Below are 17,110 nucleotides of genomic sequence, written 5' to 3'. Positions count from 1 at the left end.
TGTGGTGCTTAAAGAGCACTTCTACTTCTACTCAAGTCACTTTTTTGATAGAGCACTTGTACTTTTACTCAAGTATGGTTCTCTAGTACTTTATACATCTCTGTCAAACACACTTGATTCAACTCATCAGATCATTAGTAGAGCGATCTGTGATGTTAGCTGAGTGTGTCAAATAAGAAAGAGCTCAAAATATACAGAAACAGTGAAGAGAAACACAGGCCTACTGTATAAAATAAAGTCAATGTAAAATACTCACTTAATCTTTCTAGATGCTTTGATCACTGGCAGCAGCCTCAGAAGACATTCTTCTGATCGATCATATTTACTCAGTTTAAACTCATCCAGATCTTCTTCTGAGTTCAACAGCACAAACACCAGAGCCGACCACTGAGCAGCAGACAGAGAGACTCCAGAGAGACGATGGTTACCTGTTCTGCTCAGGTATGTTTGTACTTCCTGCTCTAGTGAACGATCATTCAGTTCATTCAGACAGTGGAACAGATTGATGGATTTCTCTGGAGAGGGATTCTCCCTGATCTTCTGTTTGATGTATGCAGCTGTTTCCTGATTGATATGAGAGCTGCTTACTGTCTTTCTCAGGACGCCTTGTAAGAGAGTCTGATTAGACTCTAGAGAGAGACCGAGAAGGAACCGGAGGAAAAGATCCCAGTGTCCGTTCTCACTCTGTAAGGCCTTGTCCACTTCTCTCTTCAGTAAACTGATCATTGGTGACCTGAACACATTCCTCAGTCCTGTGTTTTGTTCAGAAAAGGACAGCAGCTTGAATAAAGCAGCAAGAAACTCCTGAATACTCAGATGAACAAAGCTGAACACCTTCCCCAGCTGCAGTCCAGACTCCTCTCTGAAGATCTGGGTACAAACTCCTGAGTACACGGACACTTCTCTGACATCAATGCCGCTCTCTTTCAGGTCCTCCTCGTAGAAGATCAGGTTCCCTTTTTCCAGCTGTTCAAAAGCCAGTTTTCCTAGAGACAGAATAGTCTTTCTAGCCTGATCAGGATTGATTTCATATTTCCCATCATACTTCTGTGTCTTCAGTTTGGTCTGAAAGATCAGGAAGTATGTGAACATCTGTGTGAGAGTCTTGGGGATCTCTGCACTCTCTGCTTTACCCATCATCCTCTCCAGAACAGCGGCTGAAATCCAGCAGAAGACTGGGATGTGACACATGATGAACAGACTTCTTGATGATCGGATGTGTGTGACGATTCTCTCAGCCAGACTCGGATCATTTATTCTCTTCCTGAAATATTCCTCCTTCTGAGGGTCGTTGAATCCTCGTACCTCTGTGACCTGGTGGACACACTCAGGAGGGATCTGATTGGCTGCTGCTGGTCGAGAGGTGATCCAGAGGAGAGCAGAAGGAAGTAGGTTCCCCTTGATGATGTTGGTCAGCAGCACATCCACTGAAGCTGATTCTGTCACATCAGACAAGCTCCGACTGTTTTGGAAATCTAGACGCAGTCGACACTCATCCAGACCATCAAATATGAACATGACTTTGAAGTCCTCATATTCTGCTGACTTTAATTCTTTGGTTTCTGGGTGAAGGTGGTTTAGAAGATCTACAAGACTGAGATGTTTCTGTATCAAGTTCAGCTCCCTGAAAGGAAGTGGAAATATGAAATGAACGTCCTGATTGGCTTTTCCTTCAGTCCAGTCCAGAATGAACTTCTGCACAGAGACTGTTTTTCCAATCCCAGCGACTCCTTTAGTCAGCACAGTTCTGGTGGGTTTGTCTTGTCCAGGTGAGGGTTTAAATATGTCGTTGCAGTTGATTGGTGTCTCCTGTGTCTCTGGTCTCCTGGACACTGTCTCAATCTGTCTCACCTCATGTTCATTATTGACCTCTCCACTGCCTCCCTCTGTGATGTAGAGCTCTGTGTAGATCTCATTCAGACGTGTTGAGTCTCCATGATTGGACAGTCCTTCACTGAGTCTCTGATATTTATCCTGTAGTCTGGATCTCAGTTTTTGTTGATACACAGGCATCAGTTCTGAGCAAAGGAAATAATTTTTGTTATTGACAGAGCAATATTTTAGAAATGTATTTTTAGGTTTGATTTGTTAGATATTAGATAGTGTGGTGACATTCAGGAACATTAGTGACTGAAGACAGAAGGCTGATAATAAAAACACAGGCTATAATCTGCTGATCCAGAGCTCTTACTGGTCTGTAGTGTGTCAGCGAGGTCTGTCTGGTTCATCTTCCTCAGGAGGAGCAGTGTGATCTTCAGAAGACCCTCTCTGACTCTGTTATGACCCTCATCATCAGAACGGTCTCTTTCAGAGCATTCTGGGTAATCTGGACTCAGTAGTCTCTTAAAGCTTTTTAACTCAGAGATGATTTTGTGCTCAAGCTCCTGAAATCATAGTAAATATTCAAACAATAAACCTGCATTCAGTCACAGAGAAGGTGAACCAAAGGATCAATACACAAGAGTTAAAGCATGAATATTAATAAACATCACTGAATTATATCAGACCTGCTAATAACTTCACTGTACGCTCAAACATCAGCGTCTACAGATACTGAGGTTAAAAGAGAGAGTTTGACTGGATTGGCTGTTTGTTAGATTGATGTTCATCTTTGTGCAGCAGTCAGGTTACATATGGATTCATCTTCTCTACTTTAGTGGACATTGATCTGCTTTATAGTGGCCTACAACTTATCTTACATGTGTGTAGGAAAGTAAATATGACTATTACAGAGAGGATTTCACAGATTTCTTTAAATACTTTTACCAGAGGATTATTGTGTTGATACACACACACACACACACACATACACGCACACACGCACACACAAAACCAACCTTAAAAATGGAGTCTAAGTTCTTCTTTGCTGTTTGTGATTTCGGTCCTTTATGTTTTTGACTGTAGTTAAACAAATATTGAATATTTTTTTAATAATGGATTTAAAACACATCAGTAAATTAATGAACATCATATATTTTTCTCATACTGTAAACTAAACAGCACCTCAGATCAGCAGATGTGTCTCTCGAGCTGAAATCAAGTGGTCGACCCATTGACGCGTCACTCTTGATGGACACACAGCTGGGTTCAGGAGATTCATTCTGACACAGACTGAAATATAACAGAAATACAAACTGTTTCTGTAAATCTCACTCTGCTCTGACAGAAACACATTCACTGTTTCAATCTCCCTTTAATGTTCATCTTTCACTTGAGGAGTCTGTTGTGACTTGAGAGTTAAAATATTAAATTATTATTTTTCTATGAATAAAAGGAATCTGCCCCATGTGCTCTTTTCATTCATATATTATAGAATAAAATGGACCAATACACACATATAGATAAAGACACAGACACATCCAGCAGCAACAGAGACAGCTGGTGACAATATCCATAACACACCACAGCTACAGTAAATATGAGACTCATAATATCTCACCTGGACTCAACAGAAGAGTCTTCCTCTCTGCAGAGATCTGAAACATCCATCGCTGGGTTTTTCCTCACAGACACATCCATGTGTTCAGATAAATCTGATTCACGCCCCTGAATCTGACTATAAATGAAAATGATATTGTAGTGTGTATTTATTGTTTCTGAACATTAAAAATGTGAAACATTTCAGGTTTTCTCACCTATTGACTGTCTTTATCTGTGTGTCATGTTCTTCAGAGAGATTCATTCTGGAGGCCATGGTTTCATCTAAAAGCAGATCCAGATGTTGATCACAGAGTCAGTTATGAATCAGAGATTAATCAATCTCAGTAGTCAGACAACAGTACTGACTTCTTGATTTTTACATATAATCAAATTATACACAAACTGCATAACTAATTCAGACAAGCACTGTGTTAAAATGAAAGTAAAAGTTTAATCTGACGATTTACAGACTCTGTGTTTTATCTGCTAATGTCATTTAAACAAATATCTCACACTGCTTGTTGTTGTACTTCACTTTAAACCAGTCAGGATTGATTTTGGCTATCAAACATGATTGTTAAATCGTGATACTCACTGTGTGTTTCTCTCTTAATGTAGTTTACTTCCTCATACGACAAAACAGACCCGCTGTAATAGTTTCACTTTCATGAGTCACCTGAGAAGGAGGAGTTTAAGAGAGAAGGTGTCCGGGAATAGTAGTGGAACTATGAAAGAGAAAAAAAATATTAATAATAATTACAAAGGCTAAACAGTCTGTGTACTGTAATGTTTCTTATTTCAATGAAGAAATTGTTTGTAATTAAACTATAATAATACTGACACCTAGTGGTTAGTTTCTATATATACAACTATACTATCACTACATCCCCTCTCCATTAGACATAAAGAATAAGTTATTATAACTAATGACTTCTAGATTATCTAACCACTAAGTAAGCACTGTACACATTATACAGGATGTATAGTATCAAATAACAATCTCCAGAATTATTTGCTTTACAGTCACAGTAACAATAATCAACTGATTACATTTTCTTTTATCTTTTCATTTATGATCATTCTAATGCTTCTGATCTGTTTAAGCAATATTCAGAGGTTCAGTCTATCAGGAGGCTTTACTGTGCGATTGGATCTTCTCAGCACAGGTGAATGCATTTCTTTAGCTTGCTCATTGTGATGCAGTACTGGAAGTGTTTCAGATGTTGACTCTGCACAGTCAGTGTCACCTGTATGTGTATTCTCTACTGTCTCTTTTGTTTTTAGCAGACTTCTCCGGTTTCTCCTCAGGATCTGACCATCTTCTGTCCTGACAGTGTAAGACCTTGGCTTCACCTCCTCCAGGACTGTGGCTCTTTTAGTCCAGGTATTGGAATCCTCAAGTCTTACTGTGTCATTATTGGAGAGTGGTTCTAGGCTTTTTGATGCCTTGTCATAGTTCGCTTTTTGTCTCAGTTTCAGGTGCTTTTGTTTTCTTTTCAGGTACTTTCTCTTGTCTTGTGTTGCTAAGCATGGAAGTGTGGTTTGTAATCTGCGCCCCATCAGTATTTCAGCAGGAGACACACCGTGTTCTAGTGGAGAAGCACGGTAATTCAGCAGAGCTAAATAAGGATCTGATTGACTGTCCATTGCTTTCTTGAGTAGTAGTTTCACAATGTGAACTCCTTTCTCTGCCTTTCCATTCGACTGCGGATATAATGGGCTCGATGTCACGTGTTGAAACCCATATTCCTCAGCAAACTTCTGGAAGTCCCTTCCACTGTAGCATGGCCCATTATCACTGCAAACCACCTGCGGAACGCCGTGTCTCCCAAAGATGGATTTCATGTGTGTTATCACACAAGCAGAAGATGTATTGGATAGCAACGCAATCTCTGGGTAATTTGACAGATAGTCTATCACCAGCAAATAGTTTCTTCCGTCCAGAAAGAATAAGTCAGTCCCAACTTTCTGCCATGGTTCATCCGGTGGATCAGTGATGATCTTTGGCTCCTTTTGTTGCTGAGCATGATGCTTCAAGCACGTATCACAGGTTGACACCATCTTGGTAACTAGGATTTACACAAGCTCCAGTCTGGATCCAGAACACCTGAGAAGAGATGATGCTGACCCTCAGAGGACCCCAGATGATGCTAACCTTGAGTCAACAAACAGAACTAACAATTATTGCTACATGTGTGACTGCATCATATAATAACTATTAATTAATAATATTAATAATGTTCATCGTCTAGCTGACTACGTCTTGTATTATTATTATTATTTTTTATTTTTTCTAAAATCCTGTCAAACGTGCACAAACTACTAGCTACTACTAAATATTGTAGAAACATAATTTTCTGTAAAGTTGCTTTGTAACGATTTGTATTGTAAAAAGCGCTATACAAATAAACTTGAATTTAACTGAATTGAATTGTCGATGTCTGCGTTTATTCCGGGCCAGTAGATTGCAGTTCTAGCCCTTCTTTTACATTTCTCGGCCCCAACGTGTCCCTCGTGCAGCTTTTTTTAACATCTCCTGTCGCAGTGACTGAGGGATAATGATCCTGTCTTGTCTCAGCAGAAATCCCTTAACAACACTCAACTCTGTTCTGATGTTGTAGTACTGAGCACATTTTCCTCTAGGCCAACCTTCATTCAGATGTTTGATGACCAATTGCAGACATTTATCTTTTCCAGTCTCCACTGCAATCTGTTTGAGTTTTGTGTCTGTGACTGGAAGAGCTTCAGCTACCATGTTCACATGCTGAGTCACATCAGCCTCTGTGGAACTTTCACATTTTCCACTCTGTTCCACAGCTCTGGACAGAGCGTCCGCCAGAACTAGATGCTTCCCTTGAGTGTACATTAGCTCCATATCATACCTCTGCAGTCGCATCATCAGTCGCTGGATTCTTGGAGACATTTGGTTCAAGTTCTTTTTAATGATGGCAATTAATGGTTTGTGATCTGTCTCTGCCACAAATGTCGGAAAGCCGTACACATAGCCGTGAAATTTCTCCAATCCATACACTAAGCCCAGGCACTCTTTTTCAATCTGTGCATAGTGACGTTCTGTCGGAGTCATCGTTCTCGAGGCATATGCGACTGGCCTCCAATTCTCTCCATCCGCCTGTAGTAGAACTGCACCCATTCCATCTTTGGATGCATCCGTCGAGATCTTTGTCTTCTTTGTCGGGTCAAAGAACGTCAGAACAGGCTCTGTGGTGAGGAGAGTCTTCAGTCGTCCCCATTCTTGTTCATGATCAGCTGTCCATCTGAAATCGCCTTTATCGCACAACAGTTCTCTCAAATAAACAGTTTTTGAAGACAGGTTTGGTATGAACATCCCGACGAAATTGATCATCCCCATCACTCTCAATACAGCTTTTCTGTCTGTGGGTCTGGGCATTTTGAGTATGGCCTGTATCTTACTCTTGTCTGGTTCCACACCCCTTTCTGACAGCGTATCTCCAAGGAACGTGATTTCCTTCGCTCCAAACTGACACTTGTTCCTATTTAACTTGAGCCCATACCTCCTTACACGCTGTAGGACGTCCATGAGCCTCTTGTTGTGCTGTTCTATTGTGGATCCCCACAATACAATGTCGTCCACATAAACACGCACACCCTCAATGCCTGCGATTACGTGTTCCTTAGCCCTGTGGAATACTTCAGGAGCTGAGGAAATTCCGAACGGCATCCTCAAGAAGGAGTAGCGGCCAAACGGCGAGGTGAATGTGCAATACCTTGTGCTGTCCTCATGTAGTTTCTGCTGCCAAAAGCCCTGAGATGCATCCAGCTTCGTAAAAACTTAGCACCTGCCATCTCACTTATAATTTCCTCCCGTGTCGGAATCTGATAATGTTCTCTCTGTATCTTTGCATTTAAGTCCTTTGGATCCATACAAATACGTAGATCACCATTGGCTTTCTTCACACACACCATTGAATTAACCCTCTCCGTAGGCTCTTCCACTTTTTCTATGACTCCTATTGTTGTCATTTTATCCAGCTCTTGCCTCAGCTTTTCACGAAGTGGTGCTGGAACCCGTCTTGGTGCGTGAACTACTGGCTGTGCATCTTTTTTCAACTGTATTTTGTAGGTGAATGGTAATACTCCAAATCCTTCAAAGATGTCTGGAAACTGTTTCACGATTTGTTCCACACTGTTGTGTTTATCCATTATTTATGGTGTATATTCTTCTTACCAGACCCAGATCTTCACATGCCTTATCTCCCAACACAGAATCATGGCCATCTGGAACAACCACAAACATGAGGTAATGTTCTCTGTTTTTAACTTTTACTCTGAGAGTACAAGTTCCTTTTGTAGGAATGTTCTGGCCATTATAGGCTTTGAGTTGCACGGTTTTCTGACTTATGCGCGGCTTGATTTTCATTGCTCTGACATCATACTCTGAAATCAGATTGACTTTTGCTCCTGTGTCTAGCTTGAGTGATACTGTTACTCCATTTATTTCCAGAGCAGTCATCCACTTGTCCCGTGCAACACTATTCACATCAGCCTGTTCTGTTCTTTCTTGACTGATATCGGCCTTCTGCACCATTCCAACGAAGAATGTGTCCCTGAGGGATGTTTCTTCCACTGCATGCACACGCTCTCTTTGACTTTGTCCACCTTTTGAAAAGCATTGTTTGGCAAAATGATTCTGCCCTTTACATTTAGCACAGACTTTGCCATAAGCTGGGCACTGCTTTGGCAGGTGTCTTTTGCCACATCTCTTACAGTTAAACAGTTCTTTCTGCTGTTTCAGTTTACTCATTCCGCTTTTCTGCATCTTCTCTGTTACTGCAGCTACGGCTGAATTGTCACTCCCGCTCATCTTTGTGTGTTCACTAAAGGTTTTAGCATGCTGAATAGCTATCTCACTGGCATGACATATCCGCAATGCTTCATTCAAGGTTAGCTCCGTCTCTCTCAAAAGCCTCTCTCTCACTTTTGTATCATTGATGCCGAACACAATTTGGTCACGGACCATTGAATCTTGCAACAGTCCGAAATTGCATGTTTTAGCTTTCAACTTTAAATCAATTAAGAAACTGTCAAACGTCTCTCCTTGTTGTTGTAGATGAGAGCGAAAAACATACCTCTCAAAAGTCTCGTTCTTGGTGAGCAGTGCACATCAAACTTTTCCATCACCACGTCATATTTGCCTTTGTCCTCAGCCTGTGCAAACACGAGTGTGTTAAACACTTCTATTGACTGAGGTCCCGCGACGGTGAGAAGCAATGCTATCATTCGTGCATCCGACGCTTCATCCAAGCCCACTGCTTGCAAGTACAGTGTGAATCTCTGTTTGAACATACGCCATTCGTGATCAATGTTTCCAGTCCAGTTTACAGCGTCAGGCAGTTTAACACTTTCCATGCCGGCCACTCCTGGTACCATGTAATGTTTCTTATTTCAATTAAGACACTGTTTGTAATTAAACGTATCTTTTAATTCACTTTCAGTTTGCGAGCAGGAACAGCAACAACACACATGTGATGGTCTAACTCTCTGTCTGTCTATATCACAGGTAAGTATAATAATACTGACACCTAGTGGTTAGTTTCTATATATACAACTATACTATCACTACATGTACTTTGGCGTCCATTCGTTTTTCGTTTTTTAACCCATAAATGAAAACTTAAAAAATGTGGTATCTTCCTTTTTCTTTTTAAACTGGTGAGAAAAAATATATATATATATATATATATATAAAATGTTTATTTAATTGAAAATAAAACAATTGACATACAACTTTTTTCTGTTTTACAAAAATGCAAATTGTAATTTCGAAGTTAATTTGCGTTTACCCGGGATATTTAGATGACCTTTTCTGCGCCAGTTACAATGAAGTCCCAGACGGTGCATTCGTGAAGGTTAGTTGAGCAGCAAGATGGAGCAGTTTATTCTTTTTAAAGGGAGCAAGAGAGTAACATTGAAAGATGATGATATGAGCGCCGAGGAAATAGGACGATTTTTTCAGTTCATTTGTTAATACAAATCTGCTCAGTGTTATTAGATTACTGAAAAAATAAGCCAGTGGCAGTAACTTAATTAGAAAGCTACGTTTAGTTATCCCATTTTCTAACCGCCAGCACGTCACAAATCTGTCAAGTCACCTTTATTCCTATCACTTTATACAGTACACAGGTCTTCACAGAAATAAACTGGAATGAAATCTTAATATGTGACAAATGCAAGCTCTGTAAGACAATTGTGTAATTATTAATCAGCTTAATGGCAGTAAAATGTTGGTTCAATTCAGTTCAATATTTGTCGATGTTGGCAAATGTATCCAGTTATAAAGCGGCTCTAAAGGGGAAAGGTAGTTTTTTTTTTTTTTTTTTTCTAAGGTTTCATCGCAGACTCTACACTTGACAGACGATTCGAATATAGCACTTTTCCCGACACAGTCAGGTTACTTCAGCGCCCTAGGCCTCACTGCAGGTGGACATTATGAGGTCCGTGGGGATGAAGTGGAGAAAGAAACACCCCCAGCTGCAGACGCTCAGCCGTTCTCCTTTACCGGCACTACTCCACCCTCTTCTGCTGCTGGTTCATCTGCAGCGACAGTCACACCACCTCCGGGGGGGGCAAGGTTATAATCTTTACCGAAAACGAATGAAAAAACGAAAACTAGGTGGGAAAAACATTGTCGTTAACTGAAACGAGGCATATATATATATATATATTATATATATATATATATATATATATATATATATATATAAGATAAATAACTAAATATGTTGTGTGTGTTTGGCAAAACTAACTAAAATAAAATTATAGAGTAAATGTCTTTGTCAAGGTCTTTCATTTTTAACGCTATTTAAAACACGCAGCATATTCGTTCAGCTGCATTTCCTTTCCCTGCTCTCCCCTCTGTCACTCATGCGTCTCTCACATGCGCGCACGCACACACACAGCCCCTCCCCTCCGTGCACACCGCGTCTCCATGAGAATGAGTGTTCGTTCGACATTGAGAGCAAGTTCGCGAAAGGTGGGTATCTCTATTTCGTGAACACCTTTACACAATCACACATTAAAGAGTGGTAGAAAAGTATTTTTAATTCTGAATATAATTTTGTCAGTGTGTTAATGTCGACCCGAGAAGCGATTGAGCTTTGAGTGGTATTGGTATAGGGTGTGAATTCTGTATAGAAGATGTGGCTAAATCTAACACTAAAACTAATAAAAACTAAACTAAAACTAAGCATTTAAAAAAAAAAAAAAACCTTTTAAAACTAAACTGAATTTGAAAACAAACATAACATCAGTGAAGCCTGTGGAAGCATAAAAAGAGCCAAGTAGCCTAGGCTAAATAGTACATGCTAGTATTTTAATTTGTTTTTAATTGGTTAGTATTGTTTTTACATTCTATTATTTCATATTTTTAGTTCGATAAATGTAGTTTCATCTGAGAACCCTAATACTATCTTAATGAAACTAGGATTTGATTTTATTCACTGAGACACTATGAGGAAAAGGTAAGGGCACACAGACATTGGGCACTTTTTTTGGTGCTAAAAGAGTAAGCAGGTCTTATGGAGGTAAGACCCAACCTTCTCATATACTGTATAATAATTGCCTACTGATTATCAGTTTGTCACATGTTAAGACCTTGTATGTGTGTTGCACAACACATGTTGCACTCGGCGATCACGGTGGGGATTGATATGGTAGTGGACCATGATGGTAATAAAAGAAGTGAAGGAGCAGTACCTCCCAATAATGAAAGTGACGAGACATTCAGCCAAGTATGGTGACCCATACTCAGAATTCATGCTCTGCATTTAACCAATCTGAAGTGCACACACACAGAGCAGTGAAAACACACACACACACACACACACACTGTGAACACACACCCGGAGCAGTGGGCAGCCATTTATGCTGCGGCGCCCAGGGAACAGTTGGGGGTTCAGGGACTTGCTCAAGGGCACCTAAGTCATGTATTGAAGGTGGAGAGAGTACATGCACTGTACATGCACTCCCCCCACCTACAATTCCTGCCAGCCCGAGACTCGAACTCACAACCCCTTCGATTGGGAGTCTGACTCTCTAACCATTAGGCCACGACTTTCCCCATGGTGGGGTAATTCGCACTCTGCTGTATTTATGTGGATTCTCAGTAAAGTTATGAATCAGAATATGTCCTTTTTTTATAACAACAAAAATTTACAGTTAGAAGGGGTAGCCTTTTATATCTCAGGATCTATAATACTCCCTGATCACTGGATATTCAGTGTTTTTACTTTAAGTTGCGAGTTTATACAGAGTAGTTGATAATTGTTTTGTTTATCACTGCAAGTTAAGCATGGGCATTTGTTCCACTGTTGATGTAATATAATGTGATCTGGTTTGATAGTTTGCAGTTTGGCACTTTTATATTTTCACCCTTTTCTTAATACAGCACAATGAATGTCAATGGGCCAGTCACAACCCATATGTCTGCTCCATGTAGCACTATTATTATTATTTTTTTAAACAATAACTATTAAGTACCTTCTTGACCAGAAATGATTGTGTGACTGAACGAATGTTTGTCTAGGTGTGTGAGAGAGAAAGAGGAGAATTTTAGTTTAATTTGTGCGTTGTCTTCCAGATCGATTTACATATCTGATTTAGTTAATGGCAAACTGGCCGATATCACAACACTGCTTCATGGAAAAAGCTTCGAAGCAGTGTTGTGATATTTCCCATCACTAGATATTGTTGGCTAGTTGGCTATTTTTAATGTTTTGGCTCACAAAAAGAAGTCACATTAACTGTATTAAATGTTTTGAGTACCTTTCTGGATCTTGAGAGGTTCGGTGGCATTGTTGTCAATAGAGGCCTATCTGAGCCATTGGATTTCATCAAACATTTCTTAGTGTTCCAAAGGTGTGTAACGACATGAAGGTGAGTAATGAAATGATTTTCATTTTTGGGAGAACTAACCCTTTGAGTGTACTAACACTTTCTGAGGTCATCATGGTAGCATGAGATACACAGTATGTGTTTTACTACATGACGTGTCTTTTTCAAGGTAGCTAGAATAAAACATGCCTTTTCCCCTTTAACACCCCACACTGGGTCTACAACAGCTGACTTGTCACAGTATATATTTTTTCCAGGACCCATTGATCAACAGATATTTGCCACCTGCTGAAGAAGCCTGATTGGATGCAAACTTTGAAATTAAAGAAATTTTAGAAATTAAAGCTTCTTTAAAAGGCAGAATGTTTTTGTTGACCGTATTATTGAGCAATTCAGTAATGTCTGGCCACTTCTCGGAAAACAGTTGTTCTACTGTGTCCTTCTCATGTTCACTTGTGTCCAAAGTCAGAAACCCTTGTCAGAGAGGATCCCAGTGTGTCCATGTACAGATCAGCTGCTTCAGTTCCACGGGGAAGTAGTGCTGCTTAGATATGTTTTCCTCAACCACCATGTGCAAGATGGTTGGGGATTCCTCTTCCTGTAGCATTTGGGGAAAGTTAACCTTTATTAAATTTATGAATAACAACTGCTTGTCAAGAGTTATGTTTTGAACATTATTAACATACCAGGAATCATGTGGTTGTTCCAGGCCTCTACTACCCTGCCAATGCCCAGATGACACAACTGACAGACAAGGTCAGTACTTTTTAATTTACAAGAAAATATGAGCTAAAAAAAGTAACACATTGTTTACAATTACTTTGTTTTTCCATTTATTGACTGACAAGTCTCCCATCCCCATATTGGGAGAAAGCAGAAGTACATTGTGTGTGTGTGTGTGTGTGTGTGAACATGAAGCTACTGTAATTCTAGACTAAATCTGAATATGTATTATTTCATCCCACTCTCAAAAAACAGATTTAGTATTCATCAAGATAAATTAAAAAAAAAAGTGAAATCCAAACTCAGAATATGACGCAAACCTGCAATAATTAAACATGTTAAATAACAAAAATGTATCTAATCCTATTTTATTAGTGTCTTTGCTGTTTGATGATCCTTTAATGATCCAGTTCAACCATACTAATAAGTTAAATACATTACTCTAGATAAACTAACATTTGTGCTTCATTTTGTTTTGTATTGCTTGAGAGTGTTGAATCTTCCTCTCCTGTGTTCTACTGTACAGATGTGAATTTACTTTTCTTTCAGTCTGAGGTTTATTCATTACATTTTTTTTTGGTGTGAAAGGGCTTTTATATTTGCTATAAATCTAATTGATTATATTAAAAACGAGCCCTGCTCATGTTAAAAAAGTAACACGAAAATTATGCAAAAGTAATGTAACGCATTACTTTCTATACAAAGTAACTAACGTAATTAGTTTATTTTTTAGGGAGTAAAGTGATATTGTAATGCATCACTTTTAATGTCAGCTTTTATTGATTGTGTTTTCAGGAGTGTTTGGTGTTGGGAAAGATGAAATGAAGACAGAAGAAGTGAAGACGGCGCTGGGACAGTCTGTAACTCTACACAGCGGTGTAGAGGAATATCATCAGATCATCTGGATGTTTGAGGACAGGAATATAGCTAAGTGTAGGGGGAACACAGATGGGACTGGATCATGTGAGATCACTGATGAGAGACTCAGAGACAGACTGAAGACAGACGATCAGACCGGATCTCTCACCATCATCAACATCAGCCCTGAACTCACTGGACTTTATAAACTACAGATCATCAACAGATCCTCTAAAACTTCATCATACAAGCAGTTCAGTGTTACTGTCTCTGGTGAGTAAATTCTTGATATCGTTCATTTACAGCTCTTCTTCTGTCATTGTAGTATGACACTAAACACAGCGTCTCTTTGTCCATCACAGACAGTGCTGTGATGTAATGAAGTAATAATACTTTGTTTCACTAGCTACTTCAGTATTTTTGGGGAGTACCTGTACTTTACTTGAGTTTTTATATTTCAGCCTACTTTTACTTTTACTCCACTACATCTCCTAGTTAAAATGTAAACTTTTACTCCGATACATTGAATGAATGATACACTGAATGAATCAAAGTTTGAATGAATCAGTTGAATCTCAGTGATTCACTCATTAACAGTCACTTGCTGTCACCATCTGGCTGTGTTCATTTCACATGTGGACTATTATTTTATATATATGTATTTGCTTCTTTTCCATTTTGCATTTACTTGTACTTTTACAGTCAGTACTTAATTAAGTACGTTTAAGACTTAAACAAATCTTTTCATATTTAAGTACAATAAATATCACATACTTTAAGACTTTAACTCAAGTAATATTCTAAATGGTGATTTCAAGCTCTAGCAAAGTCATTTTCTGGTAAGATATCTGCACTTTTACTTGAGTATGACTTTCATGTACTTCATACATCACTGACTACAGAAGCAGATCAAACTGGACTGGGACTGGGACTGATTGTGGGACTGGGTCTGCTGGTGCTGCTGGTGTTTGTTGGTGTTGTGATTTATTGTTGCTGTTGCAGAAACAATAAATCAAAATGGCAAGTATAATCTACAGCTAATACTGTACATCTAATAACATTGTGTAAAATTAAAACCCCTGAGCTCACATTCCCTTCACTTGTTGTAGCAGAAAAATAATACAAATGAAAAGATAGATAACGTATAATAATAAATAATATAATAAATAATGGATAACTTCATATTGTGTAAATATAAAATGATGAACAGATTATGATTAATATGTCTTCAGGAGATGTTTAACAATATGTGGAGAACGGAGGAACAGTCTTCAGGAAAATCACCAGCTGCTCATTCAGTAATGAATAACTAAACAGTATCTGACACTTGACAGAGCATCGTGTCAATGATAACAGCCATAATGAGCTGCATAAATACATTTACTAAATAAAAATATCATACAAAGTCATTTCTGGAGCGCCACCTTCCAGCTCACACCAACAAACCTGAAGCAGCTTCTTCAGTTTCTGTACTCTAGTAGTGAACCCAATGCCAATGACTTTCTTTCTAAAAAAGAGAGAAATTACTAACAGTAACTATGATATTTTATTGTGAATTCAAATAATATTTACATATTCATATTTATTTGTTAGAGTATAATCTGATAGATTTATGAAGGCAGCATCGTGTATTATTTGCTGCCTGATGTCCCACAATCCTGTGCGTTTGATTCTGTGTCAGCTGAGCTAAAACAATGAAATGGTGTCTGAAAGTTGTGGTCTGTGGTCAGTTTGTGTGAAGTAGTATTGTAGTAATTGGACATATTTATAGCTAGTGTCAGTTTCATGACTTGACCAGTAGATGACCAGTAGCACTGCTCCACACATGCTGCTCACTAAAGCCCATTGATCCACAATCAGGAGAAATCAGTAAATTCAGTTCTTAAAATGATCTCAGAATCAGAGCTGAGTTTAGCTGCAACCCTAACCAAACACACCTGAACCTGCCAATCAATGTCTTCAAGATCACTAGAAAAGCTAACGATCTTTATGTAAAATAAAAAGAATTAGCTAAAGTTATGGAATGAAAAAGTGATTGAAATAAACAAGGAACAGAACACACTTTGGAGGTAAATTATTATAGATTATATCATGATTTCCTCACATATCATGTTGATGATGGTCATTGGAAAACAAATAACAGTTTCCATTGTCTTCTATAGTCTGATGTGCTTGTGAAGCATGCACATTAACATCTGTTAATAAAGTTAGTACAGGGTCCAAGTCTGCTTTCATGTTGATGTCTGTGATTTCTGGTCTGACATTGACTCCGTGAATAACTTCAAAGAGATTCATATTGAAGCATTAAAACATCTTTGAGTTATTTACAAGGACAAAGTTATTGAAATAATGAACTCTTTCTGAAGAAGGTATTTTCAGTAGTACTTGCTTAAATATGTTTTATTAAATAACTGCAAATTTTGCCTGGAACACAAATCATAACAAGTCATGTGTCACGCTGATGGTTATATATGAAAAAAAAAGCTATCTCCCATTGTTCAGTGAAGTAAACAATGCTGTAAACTCAGTCTTATACCTGATCCAGCCAGATGATGTGTTTCATCTGATCTGCAAAAGTCTCTGTTAGCCTTTACTTTCTCTGACCAGCACAAATCCAACAAGTGTTATTATATTAAACTGAAATCAATGGAGAAAACTTAACATGGAAACCTTGTAAACATAATGCTGGCAGTGTACTAAAACATGCTAGTAACGTCACATCATGCTAACAACATGTTAAAACATCTTTTCACTTCACCCTACATTTATTTATTGGGTTTTGTGTGTCGTCTGGCTTTAGTTTGATTTTGACAGAAGATAATATCATTTTGACTGCAAGATTTTGTTTATCTGTCAGAAAGCAGCAGATGAAATTAAACACGAACACTTGTAAACACACACTCAAAAACATACATTTTCTTTTTCAGTTTTTGCTCAGTGTGTTGTTATGATGACACACACACACACACACACACACACACACACACAAGCAGGCACATCGTAGATGAAATCGTGACTTTTTGTACCCTGACTACACATACTACAGTGTAGAGGTCAGGAACAAAAGGAGACGCTCAGTGTTGAGTGGCCCTATTAGTGATTGTGTAGCAGCGTTCCATCAGTGGATATTGATGCACAAATTCTGATGTTAGCACCCCTATGGCCCGGGACATCCACTGTGGCTCTTTTCCCCATCACGTTCTTTCCTAGATGACGTGTTTTTTTGTTAAAGAGCCAG

General features: G+C 38.8%; 1 protein-coding gene across 1 annotated transcript; it reads right to left on the bottom strand.

The window, feature by feature from the left end:
- Positions 1-236: 236 nt before the first annotated feature.
- LOC113099561 (NLR family CARD domain-containing protein 3-like) lies at positions 237-3,598 on the bottom strand. The gene is made up of 5 exons (XM_026264425.1): positions 3,440-3,598; positions 3,004-3,111; positions 2,838-2,898; positions 2,192-2,384; positions 237-2,018 (listed from the first exon to the last, which is right to left on the bottom strand). Exons 1-5 carry the CDS (start codon positions 3,517-3,519, stop codon positions 253-255), a joined length of 2,208 nt encoding a protein of 735 aa, XP_026120210.1. The 5' UTR covers positions 3,520-3,598; the 3' UTR covers positions 237-252.
- Positions 3,599-17,110: the final 13,512 nt, after the last annotated feature.

Source organism: Carassius auratus, unplaced genomic scaffold (assembly GCF_003368295.1).
Source record: "Carassius auratus strain Wakin unplaced genomic scaffold, ASM336829v1 scaf_tig00216964, whole genome shotgun sequence".
Lineage (NCBI taxonomy): Eukaryota > Metazoa > Chordata > Actinopteri > Cypriniformes > Cyprinidae > Carassius > Carassius auratus.
This window is presented reverse-complemented; position numbering and strand designations above follow the sequence as displayed.

Excerpts from the sequence above, each read along its gene's own strand:
- LOC113099561 (XM_026264425.1), bottom strand. The coding sequence starts at position 3,519 with ATGGATGTGTCTGTGAGGAAAAACCCAGCGATGGATGTTTCAGATCTC. Across the intron at positions 2,899-3,003 it reads GACACATCTGCTGATCTGAG|TCAAAAACATAAAGGACCGA; the intron begins GTGCTGTTTAGT and ends GTTTAACTACAG. Across the intron at positions 2,385-2,837 it reads ACTTAGACTCCATTTTTAAG|GAGCTTGAGCACAAAATCAT; the intron begins GTTGGTTTTGTG and ends CTATGATTTCAG.